This window comes from Pleurodeles waltl, chromosome 10 (genome assembly GCF_031143425.1).
Source record: "Pleurodeles waltl isolate 20211129_DDA chromosome 10, aPleWal1.hap1.20221129, whole genome shotgun sequence".
Classification (NCBI taxonomy): Eukaryota; Metazoa; Chordata; class Amphibia; order Caudata; family Salamandridae; genus Pleurodeles; species Pleurodeles waltl.
Window position 1 is genome coordinate 1,041,368,210 of NC_090449.1, and position 16,078 is coordinate 1,041,384,287.

Genomic DNA, 16,078 nt, shown 5'->3' on the forward strand with positions numbered 1-16,078 from the left:
ATCTGGTGGTAAGTGGGATCTACTTGAAAATCTTACATAGCATTCGATGTGAAAGCATGATGAGGCGATGGCATTGATCTGCCTGCTCATGGAGAGGTTGGTGTCCAGGATATTCCTGAGGTTCTTGGCATGGTCCGCAAAGGTGCGTAGGGCACCAAGTTCGGAGGGCCACCAAGAAGCATCCCGGGGGGAGTGGTTGTTGCTGAAGATAAGGACTTCAGTTTTGTCTATGTTGAGCTGGAGACAGTAGTTTTTCATCTAAGCAGCGACATTGCTTATGCAGTTGGCAAAGTTTGCTTTGGTGATGCTGGTTGAGTTGGTAAGGGATAAGATGAGCTGTGTGTCATCATCATAGGATACTATGTTGATGCTGTGGGCTCTGATGATGTCACCGAGGGGTGCCATGTAGATATTGAAGAGTGTTGGGCTGAGCGATGATGGAGTTGGTGGTCAGCATGTTGGGTATTGCTAGCTTTCTCCCTGACTTTAATTGGAAGAGGCAGGAGTGAAACAGGTCTGTAGCTACTGGGGGTGTTGTAGTCTGCTGTTGGTTTCTATACTAGGACGTTGACTTCTGTGTTTTTCCAGCAAGACAGGAAGGTGGTGGTGGTTATGGAGGTGTTGATGATAACAGTGGGCGCAGGGGAGGTGATGGTTCCTCCAAGGTTGTGTATGAAGTGGGGGGATCGGTCTGAGGGGTCCCCCAAGTGGATGATATTCATCAGGGCAGTGGTGTCTTCATTTGAGAGGGGCTTCCTGTTGCTTAGGTGCTTTGTGGCATAATGGAGGTGTCCTGATGGGCATTTGTATAGGTATGCTGTGGTTTGAATGTGTTGTAGATCTTAGCAATCTTCTGTTTGAGAGATCTTTGCAGAGTGCTTGGTATGGGACAATGTAGTTGTTGACAGCTGCGGGGTTGCAGAACTCCTAGACGATGGTGAAGAGTTCTTTGACATTGTTGGGGCTGGCTTTGAGTCTGAGAGTTAAGGCCTTTTTCTTGCGTTTCATAGATATTGGTGGTGAAGTTTGAGGGTGGCTTTGTATGTGGATCTTGCAATGGTGTTTTTGTCAAGTCTCCATTTTCTCTCAATGTTAGTAGCTAGTAGGTCCTTTTGATAGTTGCTGTCAGTAGCAATCAATAAAAGGTAACATGTTGATAGTTATCCATAATAACATTTACCAGAAGAGCCTCAAAATCTATATATAGTTGATGCAATCAAGAAATAGGGAGAGAGTGGAATTTCTGGGGGCCAAGAGATCAAGGTTTGGCGCAGAAGCTGCACACTCTTTTTCGGAAATGAGGACACTGGCTTTCACCTTGAGCAAGCCGGACAACCGTATCAGCTTTTGCTAGAACGCCATCAGCGCTGGGAGCAGGGGAAGGGACAGAAACTCCCTTTGGGTGAAATAGCATCTTTGTTGTTTCATTAAGGTATGTGTGTGAGAAAAGAAGCCACTCAGTATTTGTTCTGAACTCTTTGTTTTGCAAAAGCAGTTTAGCCAGTGACAGGAATGGAGGGACTGGAGAAAAAATACAGTGAGATGCTAAATTAATGTCATGATCCTGCAATTGCTCCTTGTATTTAGCCTGTCAGCCACTGTTACTGCCACTATTGTGTTGGATCTCACAGTTACTGCTGCATATATTTCTTGGACTAGGTTAGGACTTTGATCTTGTTATTTTAAATAAACATTATCAATATGTATACTTTTAGTCCACGTTCTTAAGTGTGTCTGTTCATGGTGAGAAAGTATTTGGAAACTACTAACAAGTACTGCTAGGAATCTCACAGGACTGATTGTTACCCAGAAAATACCATCTCTACTTAGTGAGCCGAAGGCTTGTGGAGTTATAGTCCACTGTCTTCTCTCTCTCTGAACTGGTGCATTGACTAAGCCTTTGCTACTATCGGGTCTATGTAGGGACCCCAGCTTGGGACATGCTCCGGCTAAATCCAGGAAACATATAAGACATTTTTTCCAAAAGGTTTGTAATATCTAAATATTTGTAAAATGTGATTTGCTGTAAGTCTGTGACTTTCCACCTGTGTGTGACGTTTTATAGTTGTGTATCTTTCATTGGTTTCTGGCTTGTCATCACTGTTGTGGAGTTATCTTCTGTTTATTGTGCTACCTAGAAAGGTGTTTTGTGGACAATCATTGTATTGCTCCTTTGTCTGTCACTGTTTTGTAGCTTCTTATATGGGTTTTAGAGCAATATTTAATGTCACGACCTAGCTTTAGCCATATTTTGTGGGCCCTGCCTCCTTAACGTTTATTTTGTGAATAGATTCTGTTTTAACGCACTTTTTATTTTAGAATGGATGAGATTTCGTCTAGGCTGGGTAGGATTTAATTTTAGGTTGTTTATAGAATACTTCACCAACTTCAGGCTAGTTCTTTCCATTCAATTAATTTTAGGAAAAGCAGCGTGAACGTCATCAATTTCTTTGGGATTTAAATATTTTATTCACGGAGCCAACTTTGTGGGTTTTTTAGCGCTTGCTGTCACTATATTGTGAGCTTAATTCAGAAACTGGAACGGTGACTGTATCATAAAGTGGTGGGACCAGTGTGAAGTTGGAAACTGCTGATGTTGAAAATAAATTACATTAGTTATATGAGAATAAAAATGTAGTTGCTCTCCACGGTGCAGTCACTGTGGAAAATCCACAGTCTCTTTAATTCTTGAAGCATTTGACATGAAATATTGACTTGTTGCCCAGTTAATTGTGAGTCTCCCATGGTACAACCCAAGCATCTGCGGTGTGACCCTTGAATCCTTTCTTGCATTGATGACAAACTGTACCAACTTGTTTTTTGTTTCTGGTCCTTCTACAGCTCTTGCAAGGATCACCAGAAGTTATCGAACCCAACTTCTTCACTGCAGATTGCCATTTGTTACTTCAGTCGCTCGGAGGAAATTCACTGCTTCCTGATGACAGAACAGGTATGGATATGTGACTCCCACCAGGACAGCTTGGTGCAGTGAGAGTATGATCTCACCTGTGATAGTATGATCTCACAGTCACCTTAGCAGTCAATAGTGAACAACAGATGGTAAATTGTCATCAGACATTCAGAGAAACATGACATTTTCAGGAGGGGATTTGGCAATAAAGTTTGTGCCTGTAGTTCCCCTGGACACCTGCCACCTGGGAAGGAAGATGGGTTACTTGTTTCTCCCTTTTTTGTTGAGTTGCTGAGGCCTTCCCATATGTTAATGAGTCCTGAATGAATCACCTAGTGAACCTTGACCAATAGATTGAATGTGACACACAAAAAGCTAAAATAATGAATTTGAATGATAGGTTGTAATGAAAACAAAGAAAGATGCACAAACTGTGCCGGTGCTCACATACATCATCTTGTTACTATGTAGTTCCGCCTCCACCATCAAGTATGGCAGCTTGGATTTCATAGGTGTTGAAATGAATGATGGAAGCATTATCAATTGAAGATAGTATGTTTTGTGTTTACTTCGTTTGTAGATTTGATTCATTTGGTTCAGTATTTACATTGCATTTCGAAACTAGCACAACAAATGATCAAATAGATTATCTGTCATCAAAGTTATTAATTCTTCTTAATATTTTTCAGTGCCGTAGTAATAATATTAACAATGTATTACCTATATTCTAGTTGTAATAGTATTCACAATATATTATCCTATATTACAAACCTATGCAATTGATCACATTTATATGTTGAATCAGAAACCATACTCTGTCTAAGTTAATATCTATTATACAACCACAAAAGTTTGTTTTAATGACTGTGTTCTTATATGAAACAATGTGGTTAATTTCAATACTGCTTATCACAGTCATTTTGGAAGTTCATGTCACATGGAGAAGGGTTTTTACAGATGTTTGTCTGAATATCTGTTTTTATGAACATGGAATGAATGCCCTTAAAGATCACAAGTGAAAGTTTGAACTTGGAAAAACCATATCAGTCTATGATTTCCATTGTCATAAATACACTTACAAAGCTTAAATAGTGACATGTTAGCTACATCTTGTTTTGGTAATGTTGACACAATCACGTTGAATTGAATCTGAATTCTGTAATGATATTAGAGAAGCAGTTTCTTAAATGTGTTTGCTTGTAAGCTTTATTGATGTGATATGTGTGGTGCGTTACAGCAGTTGTACTCCCTTTCTCTGCACCTTAAAATTTGTACTACATTTTTATTATGTGCAACGTTTTTGAGATGTTAAACTGAAGAAGCTGCATTATATTCTCCAGATAAGGAGTTTGGTGTGAAGAAAGAATGTGTTTTTGCTCACTGTCAGTAGTTACACCACAACCAATATCCAGTTTCTGAAAAAAAAACACAGATTGATGTTCATTGGTGAAATTTTAGAGCCAGAAAAAAACTTCAATATATAGAGATCAGTTGAGTTTTGAGCTGCCATTATGCAAAGTTCATGTTTGAGGACCTTTCAGTGTTGTTTATACTAAACAACTGAAGAAACTGTTTGAATTTTTTATTATGTGCCCACTTGTATGTGCCAGTTAAGGCCTCAGGCGCATTAGCATCTTGTATAGCAGAAAAAGCTAATCAGTTCATAAGAAGTGCTACATCTGTGTCAGTATTTGTCTTGGTGGACTCGTAGATATTAGTTTTGGTTGCTGTTTGTTTATTTATTTATTTACTTATTATAACATAGTTATCGAAAGCAGTATCAAAAGAACAAAACAGTTCAAGTAAGTGAAACGCAATAGTAGTCAGGGCACAAGACATAGAAGAAGTAAACGGTAGATAGTCTTTCGGCAGAGATTTCAAAGAGGACAGAGTAGCAGCTGATGTGATACTTAAAGGACTTTAGTTCCACAGTAAGGAAGCGGGTAATTCAAAACAACGGAAACGTGAAGGAGCGCACTGAAGCTGAGGAGGGGATAGCAAGCACACAGAAGCAGAGAGCAGGTGACGTGTGGGAACATAAGGTAAAATCAGAGGAAATAAGATATTGAAGGGTGAGAAAGTGATGACATTTGAAAGCAGTACAATAGCAAGCGAAGTATGCGATGAAAAGAAAAAGTAACCAGCATAATTGTTACAAGTAAGTATAAGAACAAACAGAAGGTGAATGAAAGCATTCTCTGCATACTGAAGAGGAGCAGGGAGATATTTATGCAGGAGCACATAGGGAGAAATACAACAATTGAAATTGGACGGGACAAGAGTGAATAGTAGAGGTTTAAAGGAAGGAAAATAATAAAATTATTAATTTTGCAGATATTAAACAACTGAAAAAGGAAATATTTGACAACAGTTCATTATGATGGACAAATTTGGAATGTAAATTCAAGATGAAGCCCCAATTATGAGCAGAGGCTGGGAGGAGGATAGTAGAAAGTAAACAAGACACTAGAGACAGGATATGAAAAGTGAAATGAGCTGCAAAAATTTGAATCTCAGTCTTTATCAGATAGTTTTTTATAAAAAATGAGTGAGCCATCGAGCCATGCATAGCAAGGAGACATGAAAACATATGTACCTAAATAGGAGTATTGAAAGAGGAAAAGGAAAGTAGATACATATTACAAATATGTTTTCTATTAAATACTATTGTATATTAATTGTATACATTCATTTTAATTGTTGAGTGTCAAGTAAAATGAAAATATGTTACAGCACAATTAACCCAATTTTAAATTAAGTATTTAATTAATGGAAATATATTCAAGTAAATTAAAATGATTTTACTGAAGTTGAAATTAAAAAAATGAATTCCACCCACAGAAAAAATATATTTTTTGCAATTAATAATGACAGTGATGTATAGAATCAATTAAAATTAATGTAGTTATGTTTTAATAAAAAATTGTCACATTCATTTTTAAATTAAAAAGTATTAAATATTTTTAATCAAATAATAAATGTGTTCTCTCTCTCTCTCTCTATATATATATATATATATATATATATATATATACATATATATATACATATATATATATTTATATATATATATACCTTTTTAGGGCTAGAGTAATGCATAAATTATGCAAAAAAGAAGAGAGAACTCTGGGTAGTTCGCAGGTTTAGGTGGAGAGCAGCTCCATTAAGGAGCACCCTGCAACACCAGCGACACTCTAGATTTGCTCAACTCCACCTGTATGTATGTATACATACATATATATATATATATATATATATAAATCACCAAAAGTATTCACTGCACTCCACGAAGTTTCAATAGTGCATATTTATTCCAAAATAACAACCACCAACGCGTTTGAACTCCCAAAGGAGTCTTGTGAACAAGACTCCTTAGGGAGTTGAACTGAATGATCAAGATGTTGAGAAAGTACTATTGTGGGTCCGCTTCATTGATGATCTTTTCATTATTTGGAATGGGTCCAAAGTTGAATTTATGGAATATTTTACCATCCTCAATAACAATCAGGTAGGCTTAAAATTTACATGTGAAACAAGCACAACATCGATTAACTTTTTAGACATTACCATCTATATTGAGAATAAGAAAATAGAAACAACAGTTTATCGCAAAGAAACAGCTTGCAATAGTGTGCTACATGTACAGAGTTTCCATCCTAAATCTTTGATGAGGAGTATACCCATGGGAGAATTTCTTAGAATGAGGAGAATTTGTTCTAATGATAAAGAGTTATCTATAAAATGTTAAGAAACTTATGAAAGATTCAGGAACCGAGGATATGATGAAAATATGTTAAAGAAAAATATGATGTTGATTAAATCAAAAAAATGAGAGGAAATTCTATTTAAGAAAAGAGAATCCAATTTGAATGAACCATTCAGAATGGTTATGAGGTACACAAAAGAAAATGGATGCATAAGGAATATAATTGAGAAACATTGGAAAATAATTGAGAAGGATCTGGATTTGGGGCCCTTGGTTGGTTCTAAACCTCAGTTTTCATTTAGGAAAGCACCTAGCATTAGAGATTTAGTGGTTAGAAGTCACTTCACTCTTAATAAAGATTCAAACTGGCTGGAAGTGAAACAAAAGTTTTTTTTTTAAGTGTAATAGCTGTAAAGCGTGTAAAATAGGTCAATCTATGAAGAATATTCTATTTGTAAATGGGCAGGTGAAGAAAATCAAACACAGAATCACTTGCAATGCCAAATTTGTAATTTATATTATTGAATGCCATTGTGGTCTTAAATATATTGGTAGTACCATTTGCATACTCAAGAAAAGAATATTAGAACATATCAGAGCAATAACCAACAAAGATATGACTTATGCCACAGCAAAACACATGCAAACACATACATCGAGTGATTGGAGAAGTCTAAGATATTATGGAATAGATCACATCCCAGACCAGGAAAGAGGAGGCAACCGAATTAAAAAGTTGCAACAGCTGGAGTCTAGGTATATAATTCAACTGCGAACGAGGGTCCCTTATGGAATGAATTACGATGACGAACTTTATGTACATTTATGAATATGCATTAAGGAAATTTTGAAATTTGAAAAATATTTTGTCATTTTGATGGATTGGCTATTGGGGTTAACTATTTTTGCACATATCACACGTTGTTTAAATAAATAGGGCAAAGTATGCAATAATATTCAATTTAATTTAATCTTATTGGATTTAGGCTTATATGTGAATGTTTCAAGCAATGATAAATTAGTGTGGATAATGAGTCAATATTGGACCTTTAAATTTGTAACAAAATTATCTGAACATGTGATGAGGTAACTATGTATTTGGTTGCAGATATGGATGCGATAGAAGAATTATTTATTAAATTAGTGACAAATATTATGTATAAAAATATATATGATTTCTGTTGATACAAGTTTGTAGGTGGTTATAGATTGGCACTATTTTCTGTTTGTTCTTCTTCTTTTCCTGTTTAACACTACAAGTCCCAGTTTGCATCACTTTGGTAATATTGTAATTAGCTATAAATAGGGTGTTAATTGAATCATGAATTTTGAACTTGACAAAGATCGAATTGGTCGAAACGCGTTGTTCTTTAATTTTTTCACAGTCAATAAACGATTAAATCACTATTCTTGGTGGAGTGCTCAACAGAACGTTGCTTTGTTATTTAAATATTAAGGGTTCGGCTTGCCCTTGGTTTGAGCACCGGTGTTGGAGCGCGGCGCCATTAACTGAGCCGCTTTGTTTGTTTGGATATATATATATATATATATATATATATATATATATATATATATATATATATATATATATATATATATATGTTTTAACGATTTTAAATAACTCAATCTTATTTCACATTATTTCCTTTGGAGTTTTTTTTTATTCCCCATCTCTGATTTTTTTTCTATGGACGAGTATTGCAGTCCCATCGGTTGGCAAGGTGTTCTGGAATAACAACTTTGTTTTAGTAGTAACTTAGACACAAATTTTACAGAAGCCACAAATAGTAATCTTGCTCAAAAGTCTAAATTAGTCAAACAAATAAGTTACTTTTGTGAATCAGGCCCTCTGTACCTCTGGAAGCCATATCTGTGTGTCAAGAGCAGAAAGGAACTGGGTACAGGTGGGGTGCAGGGAGTGGAGAGTTAGATAGGAGAGTAGAGCATAAGAAGGTGACAGGTGTGGGGGTCAGGATGACCATCAGGGAATCCCCCAAGACAAAAATGATGAATATCCTCTAAAGGTGTGGTTCCCCAAAGCCTCTACATCACAGACTGTGTGATTACAATTGTGTTTGGGTGACTCATCATTAACACAGAGCGTAAAGCAAGAATTGTGTAAAAAAAAAAACACTATCAGCCCTTTGTCAAATGCAACGTTACCTGCTCGAAGAATGCTCTCCCTGCTTGAATACTGGAAAACAGATATGACTTTTCACTGTAGAACAATTTCAACTCACCCGAAAGGTACAGTGATTCCTGGGTTCCTCCGGGCTCAGACTCGTTAGCTCCTTGTGGACCACCATCAGCTGTTGCATTTTCCATTAAGTCACCCCTTTAACATCAGGAAAGAACAAAACCCCCATATTATAATGCTGATGGTCTTGTTTCAGGGATGCCACTTTCTTTAGAATCGTATCTTTCCATTCAGGGCTCTGTAATACAACAATGTTTGTGACACTCACTAGGTCTGGAGACTTTGGGGCCATGGAGTGTAGCCTATGGGCTCTCTTCACCATTTAGGGACCAGAGTTATCCAGAGGAACGATGTAGTCCACACCAAAGGAACTCTTCACTTACTTTGACAAGGGCTGGGAAGACACACAACATGCCTTCCATTACGACCAGTACATAGGTGGCACCACTGCAGCATTTCAATGCAGCCCACCGCTGTGGACTTGGCACCTGCAATCACCCTCTGCTGCCTTCAGCCTTCTTTCCATTTTTAACACTGGTAAATATTCTAGTTTCCCTTACCTCAGTTTCCCCAGTATCATCCCCAGTATCATTTCCAATATTAACAACTTCTTCTCCATTTTATCTGGATGTTTCCTTATGATGTCCTGCAATTCCACCATCTCTCTCTGCCATCTCGGGAGGTACCAAAGAGTTGCCACTTGTCTCCTACTCATCTTTCCACTTGTTCCTCCTTTTATGTCATAGAAAATAAGCCACTATTAGTTTTTTTTTGGGCTGGGTATCCGCCATCACACCACCACCCCAATTCCATATGGTACTTGCACTGCCCAAGGAAGCCATCCCTTTACTGGTCCTGTGCACCTTCCACCAGTCAGCACTGAGGGCCATCCTCTCACAGTCTCTGGGTGAGCTGGCATTGCCTGTGGTTGTGTGGAGGGACCAGCCTCCACAATTCTTTACTGTGTATGGATGTCCACACCTTCAAGCACCTAGTGCATCAGTCTCATTGGTTGTTTCCAGGGCCGGAGAGCCTCACTCACACAATGCTCGTTATCTTTGTTTCCCTTATACGCGATCAGTTAATGCCCCATTGTTTGTTACTCCACTTCTGGCCCTCCGCTGGGACTTGGAGTTGGACATGTTATATGATGTACACTATTCTCAGCAAACAGTGGTCTTTACTAAAACTTAAATTACTCATATAGCACATATAGGCGATAAGCTCGAGACCATTTAGTAAAACACATACACACAGAAGCAAAATGTAAATAATTTAAATGTAACAATTACTTGAAAAGCAACATTCAAACATGTATTAATTGTAATGCAGTTTTTGTATTTATATACGGAAGTGTCTTTGTTATTTAGTGTTGGGTTTATGACCAGGCTACATGATTCATTGCCCAAGTGGTGCAAACAATGCACTTTTATGTCTTGATCCAGTCTTTAGAAGTGGATCTCAAGGTCTTTAAAGAGGACATCTATAACTTTAGAGGAGACCAAGGCCGACAGCGAAGACATCTATGGCTTTAGAAATGCCATCTAGGGCCTAAGAGAAGACATCTAGGCCTTTAAAGAGGATGTCTAGGGCTTTGGAAAAGACATCTAGGCCTTTAGAGAGGACATTGAGGCTTTAGAGATGACATCTGTGACTTTAGAGGACACCAAGGCCGACAGAGGGGACATCTATGTCTTCTGAAATTACATCTAGGGCTTCAGAAATTACACCTAGGACTTTACAGAGGACATCTAGGCCCAAAGTTCTGGTTGTTTAATTCCTACGTCACCTGTGGAGAGAGCATTTGGCCACCTTGTCTGCATCAAAGAGAAATGTGAAGAGGGCCAATGAGGGAAGGCGGATTTAGGTGATATTAAAGGTAGCTCCAAGACATGTAGTTCCTCGAACATAGGAAAACAATTGTTAACATCTTATGAATCACATTATTTACATAAAAGTATCTACACACAGTTAGGAAAAAACTACAGTACGATTTCTGTAGTGTAGGAGGCCACAGAACAGTATATTATTGGTAAGTATGTTTTAAACCAAAATTCTAGAGCCTCCGAATGTGATTTAACACCACAGGTTCTGAATAATGGTGGTGCCCAATGTCAGCGTGCTTCAAGCTCCTTGTGCAGAAGACCATAAAGTGCATTGTTGAGTCTCTTCTACCAATAACCTAATTGCAATGTTCATTTTTATCTGGGATCCTACTCCATTTCTCTACCAAAAACAAGAGTAAAATGATATGAGAGGAAATTAAAAGAGGACAAAGGGTTACTGCTTTCTTTATATAAGGGCTCTGAGATCTACAGTTAAGTTTGCGACCAGTAGGGAGATGCAACATCAGGGGTGAGGATCATATGGTGTTTATAGGCAGGTATAAATAGGCTTGCTTTCTAGAGCAGTGGCCTGCCAGAAGTACTGATTCTTGGCCTTGCATCTCCATAGTGTCAGACTAGCTAGTGCTTGAGGCTTTGAGAAAAGAAGGCTTGCCCTGCTGGGGACACACCACCTTCAAGAGAATAAAAGTGTCTTGAAGGACAAACCCATGCTTGAAATTGTCCTTGCCCAGGAAGGAGTTGTAAATTACCTGTGACCCTCTAAAGGATGAATTAATTCTGCTCTTGTCCCTAACTGGTTCGGTTGACTCTAAAAATGCAGAAGTAGTTGAAATCTGTACTGTGCCAATATTGCACAGATAATGCTCCTATTCCCCTTTGAGTTTATACGCCTTATTTTATCCAGGTATTTTGATCTAAATGGACAGTGCCATGTTGCCCTTTTGGCTTGGTTTGTGATGCATATTTGTTTCGAAACAAATGAACAATACAGAACAACTTAACAGTAATATTATGAGACAGACGGCAAGAAAATGCTCTACAGCTTAACAAGCGCAATAGAACATCTTAGATCAGGGGTCTCTGACCTTTTTAGTAATAAAAACTACTTATGTTAAATGAAAATCACCCCGATCTACTAATATTTTTAGACTTGTAACAGTGACTACATCATGCAGGATTACATCAGTGGCCACAATTTGCAAGGTTGCCAGCAGTGACCGCCTCAGTGATCAGGCAGGGTTCCCAGCAGTGATGTAAAAAATGCATTGTCAATGTAGAGCATCTCTACATGGTTAATATATAACTGCCATAGCTGCAGTGGCCCAACACCAAGTTAATAAAGTTAGAAATACAGCGCTGCATGATTTATCACTCAAGTATCAGCTTTAACTATTTTTGGGAAATTCAACCATTTTTCGCCAAACATCAGCTAATGTGTTCTGAAAATACACACATTTTTGTCCCAAATACACACTTTTCAGTTGTGGTATATACATATATTATCAGCAGAGCAAAAGCTTCTAATGTGGTAGTCGGGCTGCACACACAACAGCTGTGCACCAGGGACAGGTTCTGCTTTGGGGCTCTGGGGCTGCACCCCTTTGAAATTCCAACATCTGTTCTGCAAAACCATAGTAAATACATCAGTTTTTTTAGAGAGACGATCACATATCGTATCTCGAAATAACTCAATGTATTTAAGACTGGGCGGAATGTCTGAGGCTGCGGCCCATCTCGCTCTGACTAAAAAGTCGGAAGCCAGGCAGTAAATCAACTTTCTGCAATGTGAGTCTTTGGTGGTATCCACTGTAGGCTTTATATGCTGCTGGCCTCATGACTTCGGGCATTGCAAGCTGCATCACTGCATTAGGCCAGACGTTATTCACAGGCATAGAGCCCACCTGTTCCCATTCGTGAAGTCCCTACTGTAGAGTCTCCGCCCATCAAAAGATAATCCCACCTTTTGGACAATAGATACTCCATCAAGATAGCACAGTCCTATCTTTTGAAGTGTGGAGAATCCACAGTCGTAAAGATACGACTTATAAGTATTACCTTTGTGAATAGAAAACTGTTGTAAAGTTACACAAAAGTGTAAGTTTGCCTTTGTGAATCACGCCTGAAACACCTATTGTGACAGTGTAAATTGTGGACTCATTGGGGATTAAAATGGCCCGATATCTGTGCTCGTAAACATGGAGACCGCTTTATCACCTATGAAGTTCTTTCCCATGGGATAACCCCAGTTTTCAATGTGATAACATCAAGCAGGAATGAAATACAATGCAAGGTAATTTAAAAAAATGCTTTGATATCAGATCCCAACTAGAATTGTTATGTGACAAATATAAGGCTGGCCCTAACATGTTTCCTCGTATTTATACGGTGCCTTATATTTCATTAAAAGAATTGCAGGTTAGCATTTAAGCATTACAGTTATTCTGAAACTGCTTCATGTGTTTCATGTGTGGACATGTTAAAGTTTTCAGCAATAATGCTCATTGCAAGTATTGTAACTATTCCTTGACAACTACCTTTGTGCTTTCAAGATAGTGCTTGCCAATTGTTGTGTGCTCCTTTGCCCTTGTGTTCCTCCTGCTATACACTAGCTCTACTTATGAATAACGCTATCATCTCTAAAGTATTCACATTGAACCAAACCATTGCCGCCCCAATGCATGAGGGAGTGTCTCTTAATATTTCATAAGGCCTACTTCATGGAACTAGAGGCCCATACCCCCCTCACATGCTCACTACAGACCTTTTTCCATGAAAATATTAGTCCCAAGCATATGAATGGGGTCAATTTTGGGTTAGATGATGCTCACGCCTGAAACCTTTCTGAAAACATCCCTCAGTGTGATCGGGGAAATGGAGGTTCTAGGATTTCCACCCCAGCCTACATGGCTGCCAGTGACAATGCTGATGTATTGCTTTTCTGTCCGGATGATTAATTTTAGTGGCTGTGTGCTAGCCCTTGTTTTTGTACTAGCATTTCACTCTGTTTCATGATTCTAGGCCATTGTTTGCCTGTAGAGTTCTTAAATTTACTTTTCTAAAACTTTTAGTTGCCTTAGTTTTTGTTTGAGTGTGGGCATGCTGTCAGGGTTAAGTAAGTCTTTGCCCTCCTCTAATGTCAATGGCAAAGTTTTTGTTTGAGTGCGTGGGGGGAAATGATCATTACAGGGATAGATATGGAGGTCAAGCTACCTAGAAGGGTGCAAGAATGACTATTCAAATTTTGCTTCAAATGTAATGAAGGATGGTATTATGAATAATATGGTGACAAAGGGGGTGATTCTGACTATGGCGGACGGCGGAGGCCGTCCGCCATAGTACCGCCGCCAAATGACCGCACCGCGGTCAAAAGACCGCAGCGGCCATTCAGACATTTCCTCTGGGCCGGCGGGCGCTCTCCAAAAGAGCGCCCGCCGGCCCAGCGTAGTTGCAGGGGTGCGACGGGTGCAGTTGCACCCGTCGCGTATTTCAGTGTCTGCAAGGCAGACACTGAAATACTTTGCGGGGCCCTCTTATGGGGGCCCCTGCTGTGCCCATGCCATTGGCATGGGCACAGCAGGGGCCCCCAGGGGCCCCGCGGCACCCCCTACCGCCATCCTGTTCATGGCGGGTTTCCCGCCATGAACAGGATGGCGGTAGGGGCTGTCAGAATCCTCATGGCGGCGGAGCGCGCTCCGCCGCCATGAAGGATTCCCCGGAGCAGCGGTAAGGCCGCTGAACCGCCGCGGTCAGAATGCTCGTGGGAGCACCGCCAGCCTGTTGGCGGTGCTCCCGTGGTCGGTGGCCCTGGCGGCCACCGGCCGCCAGGGTCAGAATGACCCCCAAAGTCTTGTGGACTCTTTGAAGTTGAAATAGCTGTGGAAGATGCATGGTGAGAATTTGAGTTTGTCAACAGACATTGACAGAGGAGCCTGAGACTCAGTTTAAACCAGAATGAAGAAAGTGGACCTGGCTGCAGCTCCTAATATACCTAGCTGAGGCATCAGAACTGATTACTATGGTGTACTTTCCAGAAAGCTACATATTTGACCTTGCCCTCTGATGACTGATGAACCTTACCCCAACAAGATGAGAGAAGGCACTGCAGAAAATGCATGTGCAGTAATACTTAGTAAAATCAACTGTACTGTGATAATGAAAGCACTTGCATTGAGTCCTACTTTACTACTTAATGTTATCCCTTTTTCACAGGACTGCCCTGTAGCTTTGAGTTTGAAGAGGGGATGACATACGAGCAGATGCAGGTCAGATGTCTTCCAGATCAGCAGTAATATTCTCTTCATTTATAATTACAGTGTCACTTAATGACTAACCATCTCTATCCTTCACTGCAGACCATGATAGAAGAGGTACTGGAGGACAGCGGGTACTACAGTTTGCATTCCAACAGGTACAGTAAGATGCTGACCTTCCTTTTCCTTTTTTAAGAATACATTTGGAATGCCCCAAATGATAAATAAATGGTTCAGAATGTTCAACTAGAATTACTTTTAGCATTCTGCTATCTCTCCCATATTTTCTTCTTTAAAAGCTGATTAATGCAAATATGAATTCAGAGATTGTGTTCTTTGTATGTCAAATTGTAATTAATCCATAAAGGTTACCCAGATAAAATCTACCCCTCAACATATTGCTTCCACGCAACATTAACTGTGCAAACAAAATAGGCATAAACAATGTAGAATACTATGGGCAAGAGTTCATTGGTTATAAGGCAGAAATGTGTGAGACAAAGTTGCAGAAAGTTGGATAGTTTACCAAAAGAAAGATTGTGAGTAATGAGTGATGCTGCTGGAATGAGGCCTAAGCACATTTTACCATTTGCTGCACCGCACCAGGTTGTTTCATGGAATAGGATTTCAGCACCACACGTTACCTATGGAATTATTAAATTATGTTAATATTGATGACTTTGCCTCAGTAAGATATGGATATGAAGGGGAATTTGGCATTACTAAACGAGGCAGTAGCATCAGAGAAATGTCTTCATACCGAAGACCTAATGATACCTATACAGAATAGTGCAGTGGATGAAACTGCTCAAACTCTTTTAACTACTTATATATTAGCTCACTATGGGGGTGATTCGGCCGCCCGCCACAGTCCCGCCGTCAAATGACCGCACCGCGGTCAAAAGACCGCGGCGGCCATTCTCACATTTCCGCTGGGCCGGCGGGCGCTCTCCAAAAGAGCGCCCGCCGGCCCAGCGGAAATGCCCCTGCAACGAGGATGCCGGCTCCGAATGGAGCCGGCGGAGTTGCAGGGGTGCGACGGGTGCAGTGGCACCCGTCGCGTATTTCAGTGTCTGCTTTGCAGACACTGAAATACTTTGCGGGGCCCTCTTACTGGCGGTAGGGGGTGTCAGAATCCGCCGCCATGGAGGATTCCCCCGAGCAGCG

General features: G+C 39.8%; 1 protein-coding gene across 1 annotated transcript in view; it reads left to right on the forward strand.

Annotated features, from left to right (window-relative positions):
• The window catches only part of NEK10 (NIMA related kinase 10), a 681,202-nt gene that overhangs the window by 629,970 nt on the left and 35,154 nt on the right, over positions 1-16,078 (forward strand). The window contains exons 34-36 of the mRNA XM_069212020.1: positions 2,842-2,950; positions 14,871-14,923; positions 15,014-15,069. Coding sequence (XP_069068121.1) covers positions 2,842-2,950; positions 14,871-14,923; positions 15,014-15,069 — 218 coding nt within the window. The remainder of the gene's footprint in view (positions 1-2,841; positions 2,951-14,870; positions 14,924-15,013; positions 15,070-16,078) is intronic.